The 17,575-nt window shown below is 42.4% G+C and overlaps 2 protein-coding genes across 4 annotated transcripts; both read left to right on the top strand.

The window, feature by feature from the left end:
* Positions 1-1,237: 1,237 nt before the first annotated feature.
* On the top strand, positions 1,238-4,566 carry LOC144518535 (UDP-glucuronosyltransferase 2A1-like). 2 transcript variants are annotated; one of them, XM_078251282.1, is made up of 6 exons: positions 1,238-1,961; positions 2,123-2,271; positions 2,432-2,563; positions 3,172-3,259; positions 3,788-4,007; positions 4,281-4,566. In XM_078251282.1, exons 1-6 carry the CDS (start codon positions 1,238-1,240, stop codon positions 4,564-4,566), a joined length of 1,599 nt encoding a protein of 532 aa, XP_078107408.1. The 2 variants fall into 2 exon arrangements, with proteins under 2 accessions (XP_078107408.1, XP_078107409.1); XM_078251283.1 differs by having other exon boundaries at positions 1,634-1,709.
* A 6,811-nt stretch (positions 4,567-11,377) lies between these two features.
* Positions 11,378-17,575, top strand: LOC144517671 (UDP-glucuronosyltransferase 2A1-like). 2 transcript variants are annotated; one of them, XM_078249798.1, is made up of 6 exons: positions 11,378-12,101; positions 12,263-12,411; positions 12,572-12,703; positions 14,131-14,218; positions 14,738-14,957; positions 17,290-17,575. In XM_078249798.1, the coding sequence occupies exons 1-6, from the start codon at positions 11,378-11,380 to the stop codon at positions 17,573-17,575; spliced, it is 1,599 nt and encodes a 532-aa protein (XP_078105924.1). The 2 variants fall into 2 exon arrangements, with proteins under 2 accessions (XP_078105924.1, XP_078105925.1); XM_078249799.1 differs by having other exon boundaries at positions 11,774-11,849.

Raw genomic sequence — 17,575 nt, 5'->3', positions numbered from 1 at the left:
TTTACTCTGCAAACAAAACTCTGCAATGCTATTAACTTCATTGCAGTAAAACCAAAATTAGCCTAATTAAACTGCCTTGTTTTCTTTTTGCCATGGCTACATGATGCTAACTGCAGAATAGATTTCAAGGACTCTGCGCGCCGATTAATGGCCTCCAACGTTTATATTTTTTCTACGAATCTTTGAGTTAACATGTACTAAACGTGAGTTGAATTTGCGCCGCCACGCCTTGATGATCATGACAAGAATAGCATGTATAGTTGTCTTTATTGAAATGAATTACATTAAATCGCCGTCATGCATGAATATTTTTGCAATTGTACACATAATAATCCACGATGATCACATTACACAAAACTGAAATTGTACTGTTAATATTTTTAGAGACCTCCCCCAAAATGTCACAAATCACGTTTTCAGGGGAGCCCATGTCTTATTAAGGAGTTCGCACGTAATTACACTCCTCCGTATGGATGTGTTTGCCTGTTTGGTTCACAGCGTGCGTAGCTCTACATCGACAGCAGATCCTTCTGATGGCTTTAACCAACAAAACAGAGTAAGCACATCATCAGAGTGAAATGTGCTGAGAAAAGAAATCCTGATTCCAAGTACAGCACAGGTTGAGTGTGCCCTCTAGTGATATAATATGAGATTAGCATTAAATTGTCTTTTACATTTTTTTAAAGATTATTTTTTGGGCATTTTAGGCCTTTATTTATATAGGACATCTGAAGAAATGAAAGGGGAGAGAAAGGGGAAATGACATGCAGCAAAGGGCCGCAGGTAGAAAGGGTAGTTGCTTTCAACCAGCCTTTAATGAGTCAAAATATAGTCCTTCAAATTCTTGCACAGGCACCAACATGCAACTTCCTTAGATTATGTGAGTGTGTCAATGCATATTTAGCTGAAATAGTTATCGGTCTGTTATTTCACTCCATCTCTTCACTGCTAACAACTAGAACGTGGGGTTCTGAAGTCTGTTTTTACTTTTTGTTTGGGTGCTTGTGGTACAGGTTACAGATCATTCATGTTTTGAAATACTGACTGTCAACTTTACAGCTATTGCCCTTTACCTCCAACCATTTGCTTTAGGTGGGTCCATTACATAATGCTCCATGCGGCACAAAGAGGAGTTATGAGCCAGAGTTCAGCTTCATTAGTTAATGATTATTTTTTTAAGAGCACCTTTGAAAAAGGATCCGGCCACAGCATGCTTTCGACTTGACAAACAGGCACCATGAAGTTGAGGCAGCATCTCTCTGTTTGTGTCCTACAGCTACTTTGCGTGACATGGGGAGCAAATGGAGGGAACATTTTGGTCTGGTACACTGAAGGCAGCCACTGGATTAACATGAAGCCTGTGCTGGAGACGCTGATCGACAGGGGACACCAGGTGACGGTTCTGGTGCCAAGCACATCGCTCTTCATGGATACCAGTGAGCCTTCTCGCTTTGGCTACGAACCCTTCAACGTATCTGTCACAATAGAGAGAATAGAGGAGGTTTTTGAGGAGTACCTTCGCTTCTCCATGTATGAAATGAATCATATGAGCTACTTGCAGTTATACATAAGATACATGGATCTGATGAAGGTCGACCTGCAGTATTCTTTGAAGTATTTGGACGGTGTGCTAAAATCAGAAACCATCATGAAGAAGCTGAAGGAGGGAAAATATGACCTTCTCCTGGCTGACCCAATCTACCCTGGCAGTGACTTAATAGCAGATATTTTGGGCATCCCCCTGGTCTTCACCCTGCGCTTTTCCCTAGCCAATAACTGGGAGAGACACTGTGGTCAGCTACCCGCTCCACCTTCCTTTGTCCCTGGCGCTATGAGCAAACTGACTGACAAAATGGACTTCTCAGAGAGAGTGTGGAACTTTCTCTTCTACGCACTGCAGGACATCGTGATTGATGATGTTATTTGGAAAGAAGTAGATAAATATTACTCCGAAGTCAAAGGTAAGCAACCCAGCTACAGGATACCAACACATAGAGTCCAATGATGATTTCATTGCTTTTGATTCATTGCAATGCTTTTATATCAAATCACTAGTCAACAATTTCATATTTTTAAGAATGAAAATAAGATAATAAATATTTATAATTTTGTATTGAGACAGGAACACCCACCAGTGCCTGTGAGATGATGGGTAGAGCAGACATCTGGTTGATACGAACCTACTGGGATTTTGAATTCCCTCGTCCTTTCCTCCCTAACTTCAAATATGTTGGTGGGATCCACTGCAGACCTGCTAAACCTTTACCAGAGGTAGGGCTGTCTCCACTATCACAGGACTGTTAGTATTTCACTACACCACCTTCACAGTAGTCCTGACCTATACAATGAAGAAAATAAGCAATTAAAATGCTGAGGAAAGAAAAGAAAATTCTGGTTGGTTTGCATTGAGATAATGTCACTCCTATTGCAGGATATGGAGGAGTTTGTGCAGACTTCTGGAGACGCTGGCATTGTGGTCTTTACTTTGGGATCATTCATCAAGAATATCACCACAGAGAAGGGAAACATGATAGCCTCAGCCCTCGCTCAGATCCCACAAAAGGTGAGAGCACAATCTTTATGTGCCAACTGGAATGACCTGGAATGAACCCTAAATGCAATTTCAATGGCAGTGTTGCATTGTTGTCACATGGCTTTATATCTAAAAAGCAACGAGCAACAAATTTAGCGACTTATTCAGACAGTCAGGGTTCTCAGGATTCTGTAGCGGGCAGGGAAGATTGTAGCCGATCCTCCCACCCTGAACACAAACTTTTTGAAACACTCCATTCTGGCAGGAGGCTGCGGTCCATCAGGACCAAAACCTCATGTCACAAAAACTCTTCCCATCTGCAGTCGCCCCCCCCCCCTTCGATTATCGTACATACTGGACAATATACCATTGCACAAACTATACTGTGTATCTTGATCTTTTCCACATCCCTCAACCATTCAGCCTTTTTCTCTTATTGTTTAAACAGTCATATTGTACATATGTTTTTGTATTTATTGTTTATTTCTAGTTATGTGTGATGTCATCTGCTGACTTAGCGTCTTTTGGAGCTAGCGCTAGCTACTTTCATTGGAAAAACACAGAGTTGCTATACAGTATGTTACCACATACAATTAAAACTGTGTTTCTAAGTCTAAAAGTGTTTTTGCTGTTTATAGGTGCTGTGGAGATACAGTGGAGAAAAACCAGCAACTCTGGGTGCCAACACCAGAATATACGACTGGATCCCTCAGAATGACCTACTGGGCAAGTTTAACTTCCATAAAAGCCTTCAACAGTAAACGTCATTATTTTTACTTTTTAAGGTATAGGGTATCCACCACAATATTTAGTTTTGTGTGTGACAGTACACAATCCTTAAAGGACAGAGAGTAGAAGAGAAAACAGAATATTTGATGAAGTTAGTTTTTTAGCTAAAAGATGCACTTCAACCATTACACAATATTAACACCGATTACAAGCTGGTATTTCACATCCATGGTTTCCAGACAAAGTATTCTAATGACTTTCCTCTAGCGCCACCATGAGTTTGACATTCATCGCATTTCAGCACAAATCCTTGAGGTAGGGGCTTGTGTTGTCACTTTCTGTAGTTTTCTAAAAACTCTGGGTGATCTGAACTAGCCTGCTTCCACACACAACCCTTTGCCAATATTCAGTTTCATTACATTTATAATTGTCACATCATACTGTAGTAAAAAGATGTGCAGATGAACAGCTTGCTTAATTTGGAGAAATTATGATAATGTAAGTTTCATGTTGTTTGGTAAACAGGTCACCCCAAGACCAGAGCTTTCATCACCCATGGTGGCACAAATGGGATTTATGAGGCCATCTACCACGGTGTTCCCATGGTGGGCATCCCCATGTTTGCTGACCAGCCAGACAACATGGTCCATATTAAGGCTAAGGGAGCTGGAATTATAGTGGACTTCAACTTCATGAAGACTGAGGATCTTAGAGATGCAATCAATGCTGTCATCAGTGAGAAGTCGTAAGCCATTACCAAATAAGTTGATACAAAGCTAATTAAGACTATCGGCTTCACAAAACTCTCTCTGTATTTCTCAGTATGGCAATGTTCAGAAACTGGCAACTTTCGCGCGCAGAAACTCAAGTGAAGATAATTACCTCTTCTGAAGAAAATATTAAACCCTTTTTTCCTTTTAAACCCATTCAGAAAGTGAAGTATAATTAATTAATAATTAATAAAAATAAATTAAATGCATTAATTCCCATGTTCACCCCTGTATGTCCACATTCATAGGTACAAGGACAATGTAATGCAGCTGTCCAGTATCCACCACGACAGACCAATGAGTGCTCGAGATGAGGCAGTATTCTGGATTGAGTACACCATGAGAAACAAAGGGGCCAAGCACCTGAGAGTTCAGGCCCATGAGCTCACCTGGTACCAGTATCACAGCTTGGATGTCCTGGCCTTCCTCCTCGCCATCGTTCTGTTCATCTTACTTCTCTTCATCAAGACCTGCACATTCTGCTTCCAGAGGTGCCGTGGCAGAAAGGGAAAGGCGAAGAGAAAGGCGGAGTAACTGACTAAATAGAATGTGAATCCATCTGGACAGGGGGGGGGGGGGGGGAGGAATGAGAGAGAGGTATATGAAAAAAAGCCACTTGTAGGCAAGGCAAGGCATGCTAGCTACCGCTGATGTTAGCTACTAGCCGATAGCCCCGGCAGTTTGGGACACGCTAATGACGACGTCATTAGCGTTTCCCAAACTGTCGTTACAACTGTTGTTACAGGCTTTACAGCATACATACATCCATACATCCCTCGGATGTATCATAACGATAATACCATGGATGTATTAATAGAACACATGGTGTATTACAACCATTAGCTATATCCATTATTACAGCTACAGGACCTCGGGAGAACCGTAATATGAGCATGTGCAGTGCAGGGCGACATGGTCGAGTGCACGGGCGCAGTCCCGCGGGTCTGCTCGCGTTCATAATGCACGTTCATCATGCCTAGTTTAATAACTCAGGATTCGGCTACTAGTGAAAGTTAAAAATGTTAAAAATGTGACGTTTTAAACAAGGACCCTTTAAGTGTTCAGGCTGGTAAGTTGATGTACCCCAAAAAAAATGATCCGCTGAAATATAGAAGTTTCTTTCGCCATGCAAAGTCTATGGGAAAAGTCTTTCTGTGCCAGAGGGGTGCAGTTCCACCGTTGGCCGCTAAGCCCATGGTTGCTTTAAGACATGGCGCTGTCCCTGGGGGCTTGGGTCAAATGCAAAATGTACAATGTTCTATTAAAGAAAAGATAGAAAATAAATATTTGTGCGTGCTGTAAAGTGGTTAGAAAAAATTAAATCGGAAAAGGCTAAAATCAGTATCGGCAGGTCAAACTCAATAAAAAATCTGAATCGGCCTAGAAAATTGTAATTGGTGCATCTCTACCCGTTCCCATTAAAAACATGCCTGTTCGATTGCTAGACCTGTGGTATGTGGTAATGTCGTTAGCGTTGGGCTTTTATTGTGAAGGGTAGACCCAGCAGAAATGAAGCTATAGCGTTATGCGCTGCCATTGTTACTATGGTAGTTAATAAAGGTGTGTTAGCTGTCTTAGTTCATGCTGGCTCAGATTAGCCTGAGGAGCCTCCTAGTTTTTGTTTTATTACACTCGGCTTCAGTAGTTAGCGCACATTAGCTTTGACGGCTAATTTGATTTATTTAGCCTACTGTATTACGTGAACGTCTTTGTCACCTTGAATGTCACGCTAAACAGCGCTCAAAAATCTGGCAGTGTGCTGGGTGTGACGTCATTGCACATGCAAGTCACCATAGCCGGATTCAAAAAGCTAGCTGACTCACTCACAGACTCCTGAATTTATTACTGAGATAGATGACCCCTAGCCTGGCTCCGCCCTCTTCCGCTCAATTTTCATTTTCCTTCAGTACACCGTCTGGGTTTGCGGTATATTCTTGGGTTTTCTCCGACCAAATCTTTGGCGGTCCAATCAGCGAACAGAGGGAATGGCTGAGAACGATGATGAGTTTGAGTTGTAGTTCCGTAATGGCGGCGGAGAAAGATGCGAGCAAAGCCATTCGTCCGTTGTGGCAATGCTGCTGAATATCCAGAAGTTAAAGCCCAAGCAAGAACAATCTTTGCTGAGTTTTGTTGGTGGCCGTGATGTTGTGGCCCTCCTCCCCAAGGGGTTTGGGAAAAGTTTGATTTTCCAGCTCATTGGTGGTGAAGGAGTTAGCTAAGGCAAACGTTAGCGATGCTAAGCCGACGTCACGACCAAATGTTAGCGATTGCTTCTGGTAGCTGTGCCAAGAGAAATCTCAATCATTCCCAATCTTGCAGAGACGGAGAGCGTAGGTATATGTAAGGAGATAACATGGACACAGGCTAATTATTGCTAACTAAAATGCTAGTTAACATTAGTAATTAAACTTAAACAGCTAATGTAAGTCCAAACTGCCTGTGAGCTTCTCCTGTACTATACGGTAATTCCTCTACTATGCGACTAGTAAGTCGCGTGGTTATGACACAATCGTTAGCCTATTTTTACAAAAACGTATACTACAGAACCATAACGTGAGGTACAAGGTAATGGAGCCTTTTATACATTGTCATGTTTCTTTAGAAATAAACAATGAACAAATAAAGTCTTTAAACGCTTCAGATGTAAAGTTATTCGCTGTCAAAGTGACGTCAAAATGAATGGCAGTCAATGTTATGCTAACGTCGGGTGATCGCTTTGTAGCATCAAAATGGCGCCATAGGAGATTCGAGCTCTGAAGCAAAGCTTACCCCCTTGGGCTTGACCTAGTCTAATCTGTGCATCCTGGCTTGGTGCATTTCACGAAGGCCAAGCCAGGCTGAGGAGGAGCGACTAGGTCGAGCCAGGCTGAAGTAATTCAGATAGATGCACGTCCACGGCTTTCCTCAAAAGACCGCGAGGTCGATCACAGATTTACTGATGCCAAAATGGAGAATACGCATTGTACATACTTTATACAGAGTGAGCAGCAGCTTCTTGTTGAAGCATGATGACGTGGAAACACATTATTTGTATAAAAAGAAAAGAAACACGGCCCACTCTGTTCCTCCCTCTCTCTCATGGGCTAACATATAAATGTCCTAAGTCATATTAACTTCCACTGCTCGCTTTTAATGCAAAGTGTACAACTGTTAGTTTTTGCAAATGACAAGTGACTCATTGAATGGTTTCAGTTAAGAGCAGTAGTTCATAAATGTATATTTTTAGACTATCATTCAGTCTATCCGCTAGCCTATTATCTGCCACGCTTTTTCTCGCGTTTCTTTTATTTTTTATCTTTTATAGAGGATGACTTTCCTTCTCTACATATTATATGCCTTGCTCTCTTGCTCATCAGTTATTTCCCCCCCAGCAAAATATAAGGTCAAAAACCATTGAGGTGTCCTCTCCCTGTTGTTACATGAATGTACAGTAGCCTACATCACTAGATAGTTTGGTCCAGTAAACTAAGACTATAATTTGAGAGGATTGTACAATTAGGATATGTTCTTTAAATTGTACAGTCCTCCCAAATTATAGTCCCAGTTTACTGGACAACACAAATTGTGTGCTAAGAATGCCAAATACAATGCACATGGAAGCTGAACAAACATGATCCTTATTGTTAAAGAATAAAAAAAAAATGAATCAACTAAAATAATTCAAGGTGCATTGGTCAACTATAGAAATGTACAGCATTGTATGTATTGCCCTTAGTAACAGACTTCATTTAAAACACATTTGAAATTTTATCAGCCTTTTCTACTTATCTCAACAACTGTCATAATATATTCATCAAACTTCTAACAACAATATGAACAGCAGTCTTCATACAGCAATATAACTAACAATGACTGTCACATGAATAATTATTTAAAAAAATAATGGTCACAACTTTAAATAATAACAGTACTTAAATGAACAGCAATATGCACCTGATGTTAATTAATCCATGCTGATAACAATAGGGTAAAACCACTGCTGGGTGATCAGAAAAGGCTCCAGGATTAAATAAATCCTGGCTGTTAGCCTGGTCGGGAGCAGGCTAGCTGCACAGAATAAATCTCCATGGTGATTTATGTGCCTCCACTTTCGTGAAACCGAGTCAAGGCTAAATTCATCCAGGATAACGAGGAAATCCCAGCTTAATCCCTTATCCTGGTTTTGTGAAACAGACCCCTGGTCACTTGTCTTCCCGTCTTTGTTTGTTTCCCGCCGTTTGTGATTACCTGTCCCCGCCCTAATGATTCAACTGTGTGTAGCTGTCATTCCCATCCCCCGTTATTTATACCCCCTTGTTTCACTGCCAGATTGTTGTAGTACCTCTTATGTCTCACTTTCCAGCGTTATTTCCCAGTGTATGTTTCCAGTGTTACCAGACCTTTTGTTTGTACTCCTGACCATGTCTACTGCCTGCCGATTTTGTACTGTTGCCTGCATTTGTTTATCGAACAAATGAACAAACTTACCTGTTACTCCAAGTCGTGCATTTGAGTCCGACATTGTACCCTGACACAAAGTCAAAAATATGTTTTTCCAAAAATTCACTCACAAGCCTTTGCCAATGTTCAGTATATAGATGTAGTCACATCATACAGAAGTGAAAATATGTTTTGATTGGATAAAATAATGTACGTTTCATGATTTTTGGTAAACTATCTGGTCACCCCAAAACATGGTCCATATTAAGGCTAAGGGATCTGCAGTTACTGTAGCCTTCAACTTCATGAAGACGGAGGATCTTAGAGATGCAGTTAATGCTGTTATCAATGAACAATCGTAAGTCGTTTTACTTCACTTTATTTTACTTTACATCTGCACTTGGTCTGTTTTAGGGTAATAAAAAAGGTATTGAAAAAAGATTTTTGGAGAGCTCACATTAATAATACAGCAAAATTGATGACAAGCCTTAAAGGAGCCATGGCCTCATGTACTGGATGGCCTTTTCCTCATATATTGGCATTAGGCAAAAAACTACAGTATAAAATTAAAACATACATAGCACATTTTCACTTGTATTGTCACTTTTCTTCTCCCTTCACTGGAAATTTTGGACATTCTGGTCAAAGGTGTGCTCACCTTTGCTCACGCAGCGAGGCGCCGGAGGAGAAAGAAACGGGCCCGTGCGCTTGTGCGTCTCCGCCAGCGAGAATTACGCACACCGTTACCGGGAATATTCCTCTCTAACGTGCGTTCACTGCCCAACAAACTGGAGGAATTACAACTGCTGTTGGTGAGAAACAGGGACTTTTCTTCATCTGCTGTTTTGTGCTTCAAGGAGACGTGGCTTTGTGGATTAATACCGGACTCTGCAGCTGGCAGGCTTCCAGCTCTTCAGAGCAGACAGAGACACGGATCTCTCCGGCAAAACTAAAGGTGGAGGAATCTTTTTCTACATCAACAGCGGATGGTGCAACGATGTGACAGTGACCCAGCAGCACTGTTCTCTTGACCTGGAATATTTCATCATAAACTGCATGCTCGCCGACCAGATACTGTGTGTGGAGCGGACCAACCCGGACTCCTTAGTTATTGTCCTTGGTGACTTTAATAAAGGAAACCTCACTCATGAACTCCCTAAATACAGACAGCATATTAAATGCCCGACCAGAGGAGAACATTCTGGATCACTGTTACACCACAGTCAGGGATGCTTATCACGCAGTCCCCCATGCTGCACTGGGACTCTCTGACCACGTCATGGTCCACCTGATCCCCGTGTACAGGCAGAAACTTAAACTGCCAGCCAGTTTGTGCTCCATCACGCACCAGGGTGAGTTACAACAATGACAAACCCTGGTTCACAGCCAAATTCAGAAGGCTAAGGCTAGATAAAGAAGAGGCATTCAGGAGCGGGGACAAAGACAGACTTAAAGAGGCGAAGTACACGTTGAGGAAGGCAGTGTGAGCGGCTAAACTACTGTACTCAGAGAAACTCCAGTACCAGTTCTCAACTAACTACTCTGTGTCTGTCTGGAGAGGGCTCAAACAGATCACCAGCTACAAGCCCAAAGCCCCCCACTTCTCCTTCAACGACTGACGCCTAGCCAACGACCTGAATAAGTTCTACTGTCGCTTTGAAAAACAAAAAGACAGTCCTAAAACCATCCCCCACAACACCTCCCTACAGCTACAGCCACTGTGCATCACCTCCACCTCCCGCACCTCAGCATGGGCCTGGGCCCCCCCACCAATGCCCACATTAAAGGTCCACCCCTCCACCTCCACCCCCCCCCCCCCCTCACCTCTGAAACGACTTTTTCCATCAATGAGAGAGACGTCAACAAACTATTCAGGAGACAGAACCCCCGCAAAGCTGCTGGACCGGATGCTGTATCCCAATCCAGCTTAAAGCACTGCGCTGATCAGCTGTCTCCAGTGTTCACAGACATTTTCAACACCTCACTGTAGGTGGATCACTGACTTCCTGTCTGACAGGAAGCAGCATGTGAAGCTGGGGGAACACGTCTCTGACTCACAGACCATCAGCACCGGATCCCCTCAGGGCTGTGTTCTTTCCCCTCTGCTCTTCTCCCTGTACACCAACAGTTGCACCTCCAGTCACCAGTCTGTCAAGCTTCTGAAGTTTGCGGACCCAACCTCCCTCAACGGACTCATCTCTGATGCAGATGAGTCCGCCTACAGGTGGGAGGCTGACCACCTGGTGACCTGGTGCAATCAAAACAACCTAGAGCTCACTGCTCTAAAGACAGTGGAGATGGTTGTGGACTTCAGGAGGAACTCAGCCCCACCTGCCCCCATCACCCTCTGTGGCTCCACAATTAACATTGTGGAGTCTTTCCGCTTCCTGGGAACTATCATCTCCCAAGACCTCAAGTGGGAGCTGAACATCACCTCCCTCACCAAGAAAGCACAACAGAGGATGCACTTCCTGCAGCAGCTGGAGAAATTAAATCTGCCAAAGACAATGATGGTGCACTTCTACACAGCCAAATTCTTGCACAGGCACCAACATGCAACTTCCTTAGATTATGTGAGTGTGTCAATGCATATTTAGCTGAAATAGTTATCTGTGTTATTTCACTCCATCTCTTCACTGCTAACAACTAGAACCTTGGGATCTGATGTCTGTTTTTACTTTTTGTTTGGGTGCTTGTGGTACAGGTTACAGATCATTCATGTTTTGAAATACTGACTGTCAACTTTACAGCTATTGCCCTTTACCTCCAACCATTTGCTTTAGGTGGGTCCGTTACATAATGCTCCATGCGGCACAAAGAGGAGTTATGAGCCAGAGTTCAGCTTCATTAGTTAATGATTTTTTTTAAGAGCACCTTTGAAAAAGGATCCGACCACAGCATGCTTTCAACTTGACAAACGGACACCATGAAGTTGGGGCAGCATCTCTCTGTTTGTGTCCTGCAGCTACTTTGCGTGACATGGGGAGCAAATGGAGGGAACATTTTGGTCTGGTACACTGAAGGCAGCCACTGGATTAACATGAAGCCTGTGCTGGAGACGCTGATCGACAGGGGACACCAGGGGACAGTTCTGGTGCCAAGCACATCGCTCTTCATGGATACCAATGAGCCTTCTCGCTTTGGCTATGAACCCTTCAATGTCACTGTCACAAAAGAGAACATGGAGGACTTCCTAAATGACTTCATTCGCTTCTCCATGTATGAAATGAATCATATGAGCTACTTGCAGTTATACATAAGATACATGGATCTGATGAAGGTCAACCTGCAGTATTCTTTGAAGTATTTGGACGGTGTGCTAAAATCAGAAACCATCATGAAGAAGCTGAAGGAGGGAAAATATGACCTTCTCCTGGCTGACCCAATCTACCCTGGCAGTGACTTATTAGCAGAGATTTTGGGCATCCCCCTGGTCTTCACCCTGCGCTTTTCCCTAGCCAATAACTGGGAGAGACACTGTGGTCAGCTACCCGCTCCACCTTCCTTTGTCCCTGGCGCTATGAGCAAACTGACTGACAAAATGGACTTCTCAGAGAGAGTGTGGAACTTTCTCTTCTACGCACTGCAGGACATTGTGATTGTTGATGGTATTTGGAAAGAAGTAGATAAATATTACTCCGAAGTCAAAGGTAAGCAACCCAGCTACAGGATACCAACACATAGAGTCCAATGATGATTTCATTGCTTTTGATTCATTGCAATGCTTTTATATCAAATCACTAGTCAACAATTTCATATTTTTAAGAATGAAAATAAGATAATAAATATTTATAATTTTGTATTGAGACAGGAACACCCACCAGTGCCTGTGAGATGATGGGTAGAGTAGACATCTGGTTGATACGAACCTACTGGGATTTTGAATTCCCTCGTCCTTTCCTCCCTAACTTCAAATATGTTGGTGGGATCCACTGCAGACCTGCTAAACCTTTACCAGAGGTAGGGCTGTCTCCACTATCACAGGACTGTTAGTATTTCACTACACCACCTTCACAGTAGTCCTGACCTAAACAATGAAGAAAATAAGCAATTAAAATGCTGAGGAAAGAAAAGAAAATGCTGGTTGGTTTGCATTGAGATAATGTCACTCCTATTGCAGAATATGGAGGAGTTTGTGCAGACTTCTGGAGACGCTGGCATTGTGGTCTTTACTTTGGGATCATTCATCAAGAATATCACCACAGAGAAGGGAAACATGATAGCCTTAGCCCTCGCTCAGATCCCACAAAAGGTGAGAGCACAATCTTTATGTGCCAACTGGAATGACCTGGAATGAACCCTAAATGCAATTTCAATGTCAGTGTTGCATTGTTGTCACATGGCTTTATATCTAAAAAGCAACGAGCAACAAATTTAGCGACTTATTCAGACAGTCAGGGTTCTCAGGACTCTGTAGCGGGCAGGGAAGATTGTAGCCGATCCTCCCACCCTGAACACAAACTTTTTGAAACACTCCATTCTGGCAGGAGGCTGCGGTCCACCAGGACCAAAACCTCATGTCACAAAAACTCTTCCCATCTGCAGTCGCCCCCCCCGACGATTATCGTACATACTGGACAATATACCATTGCACAAACTATACTGTGTATCCTGATCTTTTCCACATCCCTCAACCATTCAGCCTTTTTCTCTTGTTGTTTAAACAGTCATATTGTACATATGTTTTGTATTTATTGTTTATTTCTAGTTATGTGTGATGTCATCTGCTGACTTAGCGTCTTTTGGAGCTAGCGCTAGCTACTTTCATTGGAACAACACAGAGTTGCTATACAGTATATTATGACTAGGGTTGCAAAGGGGCGGACATTTTCTGGAAACGTTCCATGGAAAAGTTAAGCTGGGGAACTTTGGAAACATTCCAATTTGGAAACTTTCATGGGAATTAATGGAAATTATGGGAATAATTGGGAAATGTTGGGAAATTCATACAAACTCCATCTTATACAAACATAAATATAAACATTTTGTTCTGTAATAAGCAGACAGGCATATACAGTGAATACAAATGTTGAGTTATTCGTCAGCAGAACTTTAATAGTGCAGTGGGTGTGGCCTCCCTGCAGTAGGCTAAGTAGTAGCCCAAACCATTGACCTTTAGCTTAACATATGAAGGTAGCTAGCATGCTGCCTTTGATTTACTATGGTTATGGTTACCGTATATGCATGCTAAGCTAACCATCAGCGCTGTCTATTGTTTCCAGCCTATCAAGAAAAAGTGGGCTATACGATTAACACCCCAAAACAAACAAAAAAAAACAAAGAAAGAAAAAAAAAATCCTGTATTTTAAAAACTAAATGTTGGCAAGTATGTAGTAGCCTATGCTGATTACTGCGTGCATGCATGTCATTGACAAATATAGGGAGGACACTCAACTGAAGTTGCATTAAATCTGGTTGTTTTAACTAAGATTATGCTGCAAGATGTTTTTTTCAATATTTAACTTCCCTGTTATAGACTAACAGTATTATAACAAGCAATATTAAACATATCCAGTTTATTCCCATTAATTCTCGTTTATTCCCATTAATTCCCATATATTCCCGTTAATTCCCATGGAATGTTTCCAACTTTGAAAATTCCCGGGATTTTGCAACCCTAATTATGACATACAAGTAAAACTTTGTTTCTAAGTCTAAAAGTGTTTTTGCTGTTTATAGGTGCTGTGGAGATACAGTGGCGAAAAACCAGCAACTCTGGGTGCCAACACCAGAATATACGACTGGATCCCTCAGAATGACCTACTGGGCAAGTTAAGCTTTCATAAAATCCTTGAACAGAAAACGTCATTACTTTGACTTTTTAAGGTATAGGGTATCCACCACAACTGTGTGTGACAGTACACAATCCTTAAAGGACAGAGAGTAGAAGAGAAAACAGAATATTTGATGAAGTTAGTTTTTTAGCTAAAAGATGCACTTCAACCATTACACAATATTAACACCGATTACAAGCTGGTATTTCACATCCATGGTTTCCAGACAAAGTATTCTAATGACTTTCCTCTAGCGCCACCATGAGTTTGACATTCATCGCATTTCAGCACAAATCCTTGAGGTAGGGGCTTGTGTTGTCACTTTCTGTAGTTTTCTAAAAACTCTGGGTGATCTGAACTAGCCTGCTTCCACACACAACCTTTTGCCAATATTCAGTTTCATTACATTTATAATTGTCACATCATACTGTAGTAAAAAGATGTGCAGATGAACAGCTTGCTTAATTTGGTGAAATTATGATAATGTAAGTTTCATGTTGTTTGGTAAACAGGTCACCCCAAGACCAGAGCTTTCATCACCCATGGTGGCACAAATGGGATTTATGAGGCCATCTACCACGGTGTTCCCATGGTGGGCATCCCCATGTTTGCTGACCAGCCAGACAACATGGTCCATATTAAGGCTAAGGGAGCTGGAATTATGGTGGACTTCAACTTCATGAAGACTGAGAATCTTAGAGATGCAATCAATGCTGTCATCAGTGAGAAATCGTAAGTTATTTTACTTATATGCATTTGGTCCATTTTAGGGTATTAAAAAATTATTTCCCCTTCAAGAATCGTCAGCTTATTGTAGTGGAGGGGTTTGTGTGCCCCTGGGAGTTAAAGCTGTGTCTGTATTCTCAGTTGGGAGTCAAAAACAATTTCAGTGATGTTGGCGTCTGACAGGGTTGTCTCTCGTCACTGATTCTGTTCATGATCTGTATGGATAGAATCTTAGGGCACAGCCGGGGGGAGGAGAGTGTCTGGTTTGGGGGCCTCAGAATTTCTTCTCTGCTCTTTGCAGATGATATGGTTCTGTTGGCTCCACCAGACCGTGACCTATAGCGCACACTGAGGCAGTTTCCAGCCGAGTGTAAAGCGGTCAGGAGTGAGAGAGAGTCAGCACCTCCAAGTCTGAGGGCAGAAAACAGTGAATTGCTCCCCTTGGAAATGAGTTATTGCCCCAAGTGAAGGAGTTCAAGTGTTTTGGGGTATTGTTCACAAGTGAGAGGCGTTGTACCAGACCATCATGGTCAAGAGAGCTGAGCTTTCAATTTACCAGTTGATTTTACATTCCAACCCTCACCTTTGGTTATGAGCTTTAGATGGTGAGATAGGTACAAGCAGCCAAAATTAGTTTCCTCCACAGGGTGGCTGGGTTCACCCTTTGAGATATAGAGCTCACACTGGAGCTGCTGTGTCAAAAGAAGCCAGTTGAGGTGGTTTGGAACATCTGATCAGGATGCCTCCTGCAACCTGGAGGTTTTGCACCCGGGGTAGCGACCCTACACCATGATAAACAGCAGGAAATAGATGGACAGATGGGTGAAAATTAATTTTCTTACCATTTTGGAGAGCTCACATTAATAATACAGAAGCAAGATTGACGACATGCCATAAAAGAGCCATGGTCTAATGCAGTTTGTCAGTCCAATTAATAATTGGAGAGACAGGGAAAGAGAGAGAGAGAGGTGCGCTCAGAAAAGTTAAAACATTTAGAGACTGACAACCCCGTTAACATTCCCTGATGGGTATCTTTATGAAAGACAGATTTTCAGCGGAGGGAATTACATAAAGGCTATTTGTCGGCTTGTTGAGCCGTGTGTTGCCAATGCGCACATCGGTTTGAATTATGTTTTTATATTTTTTATTTGCTCTCATGATTGCTTACCACTGCCAGGGTTGCAACTGAAATAAAAGGCCAAAGCAACGACAGTTTATGGAAAGCACAAGTGTAATTATGGTCAGATCTTGTGCCTGACTGATTCGTTCAATGCTGGCTACAAGTTAGCAATCAGACACAACAAAGGCTGTCACTTGAATGGCGTTTTGAGCTAAAGTTAGCAATCAAACAATCATAGATAGCAAAAACGTTTTTGAAATGATTTCCATCTTCTGTTATTGTATGTAAAGAGAAAAGTTTATTTGTTTATGGATTTCACAAATTTCAGTATGACACGTTATGCCGTAAACCGTTTAAATATGAGCATGCGCGACTCACATCTGCACTCGACTCACATCAGGCAGTGACAACATTCAACAAGCTGGCCACCGAAGTGCAGCACTCCCGAGCACTCCATGGCAGCAACCCGTTGATGCCGCTGTCGCTGCTACGTCACCCAGATCGTTGGTCTGGATTGGTTGAAGGACTATCCAATTGCGTACAGAGTCATTTGAACTATGCCTGTTGATCACGCCTCTTGTGCAGAGAAAATACAGCGCAGACTCCCCAGACTAAGCGTTCCAGACACAATTTTTAGCCCGTAAGTTACGACTTCAAGTCACGACTCACGACTTGGTAGCGTTCCAGGCAAAGTCACCACTAACCTATGTATTAGCTAGCGGCTACCTAACGTTTACGTTAGCAAGCGCTAGCTGATACTAGCAATTTCTAGTCTGCGACATATTTTGGGCTTCATTTAATAAACATAACCTGTAGTAGTACACAATCGTATGTGTATTGTTTTACAATGTGTAGAATTACTTTATGTTGCCTATTTATGTATATTCATTTCTATTTCTCACTGTTAATCACTGGTGTCTGTATAGCATAACAGGGGTAATATAACAGGGGTCGCCATTGTTGTTTATGTGTGTGACGTCAAAAACTGTAACTGGGAATACAACGATCTGGTACTAGTAGTACCAGATAGTAGTAAGTAGTAGTAGTAAGTAAGTTACGGGTTTGACTGCCATTCCAGGGCACTTTCACGGGTAGAAGGTTGTGAAAACACGAGTTATGGGTTGCCTGGAACGCAGCACAATGTTCAATCTTAAAAGATTGAGCTTGGTCTGGTTATAGCCAGACTACATGTTCACCCCTGTATGTCCACATTCATAGGTACAAGGAAAATGTAATGCAGCTGTCCAGTATCCACCACGACAGACCAATGAGTGCTCGAGATGAGGCAGTATTCTGGATTGAGTACACCATGAGAAACAAAGGGGCCAAGCACCTGAGAGTTCAGGCCCATGAGCTCACCTGGTACCAGTATCACAGCTTGGATGTCCTGGCCTTCCTCCTCGCCATCGTTCTGTTCATCTTACTTCTCTTCATCAAGACCTGCACATTCTGCTTCCAGAGGTGCCATGGCAGAAAGGGAAAGGTGAAGAGAAAGGCGGAGTAA

Source organism: Sander vitreus, chromosome 5 (assembly GCF_031162955.1).
Source record: "Sander vitreus isolate 19-12246 chromosome 5, sanVit1, whole genome shotgun sequence".
Taxonomy (NCBI): Eukaryota; Metazoa; Chordata; class Actinopteri; order Perciformes; family Percidae; genus Sander; species Sander vitreus.
This window is presented reverse-complemented; position numbering and strand designations above follow the sequence as displayed.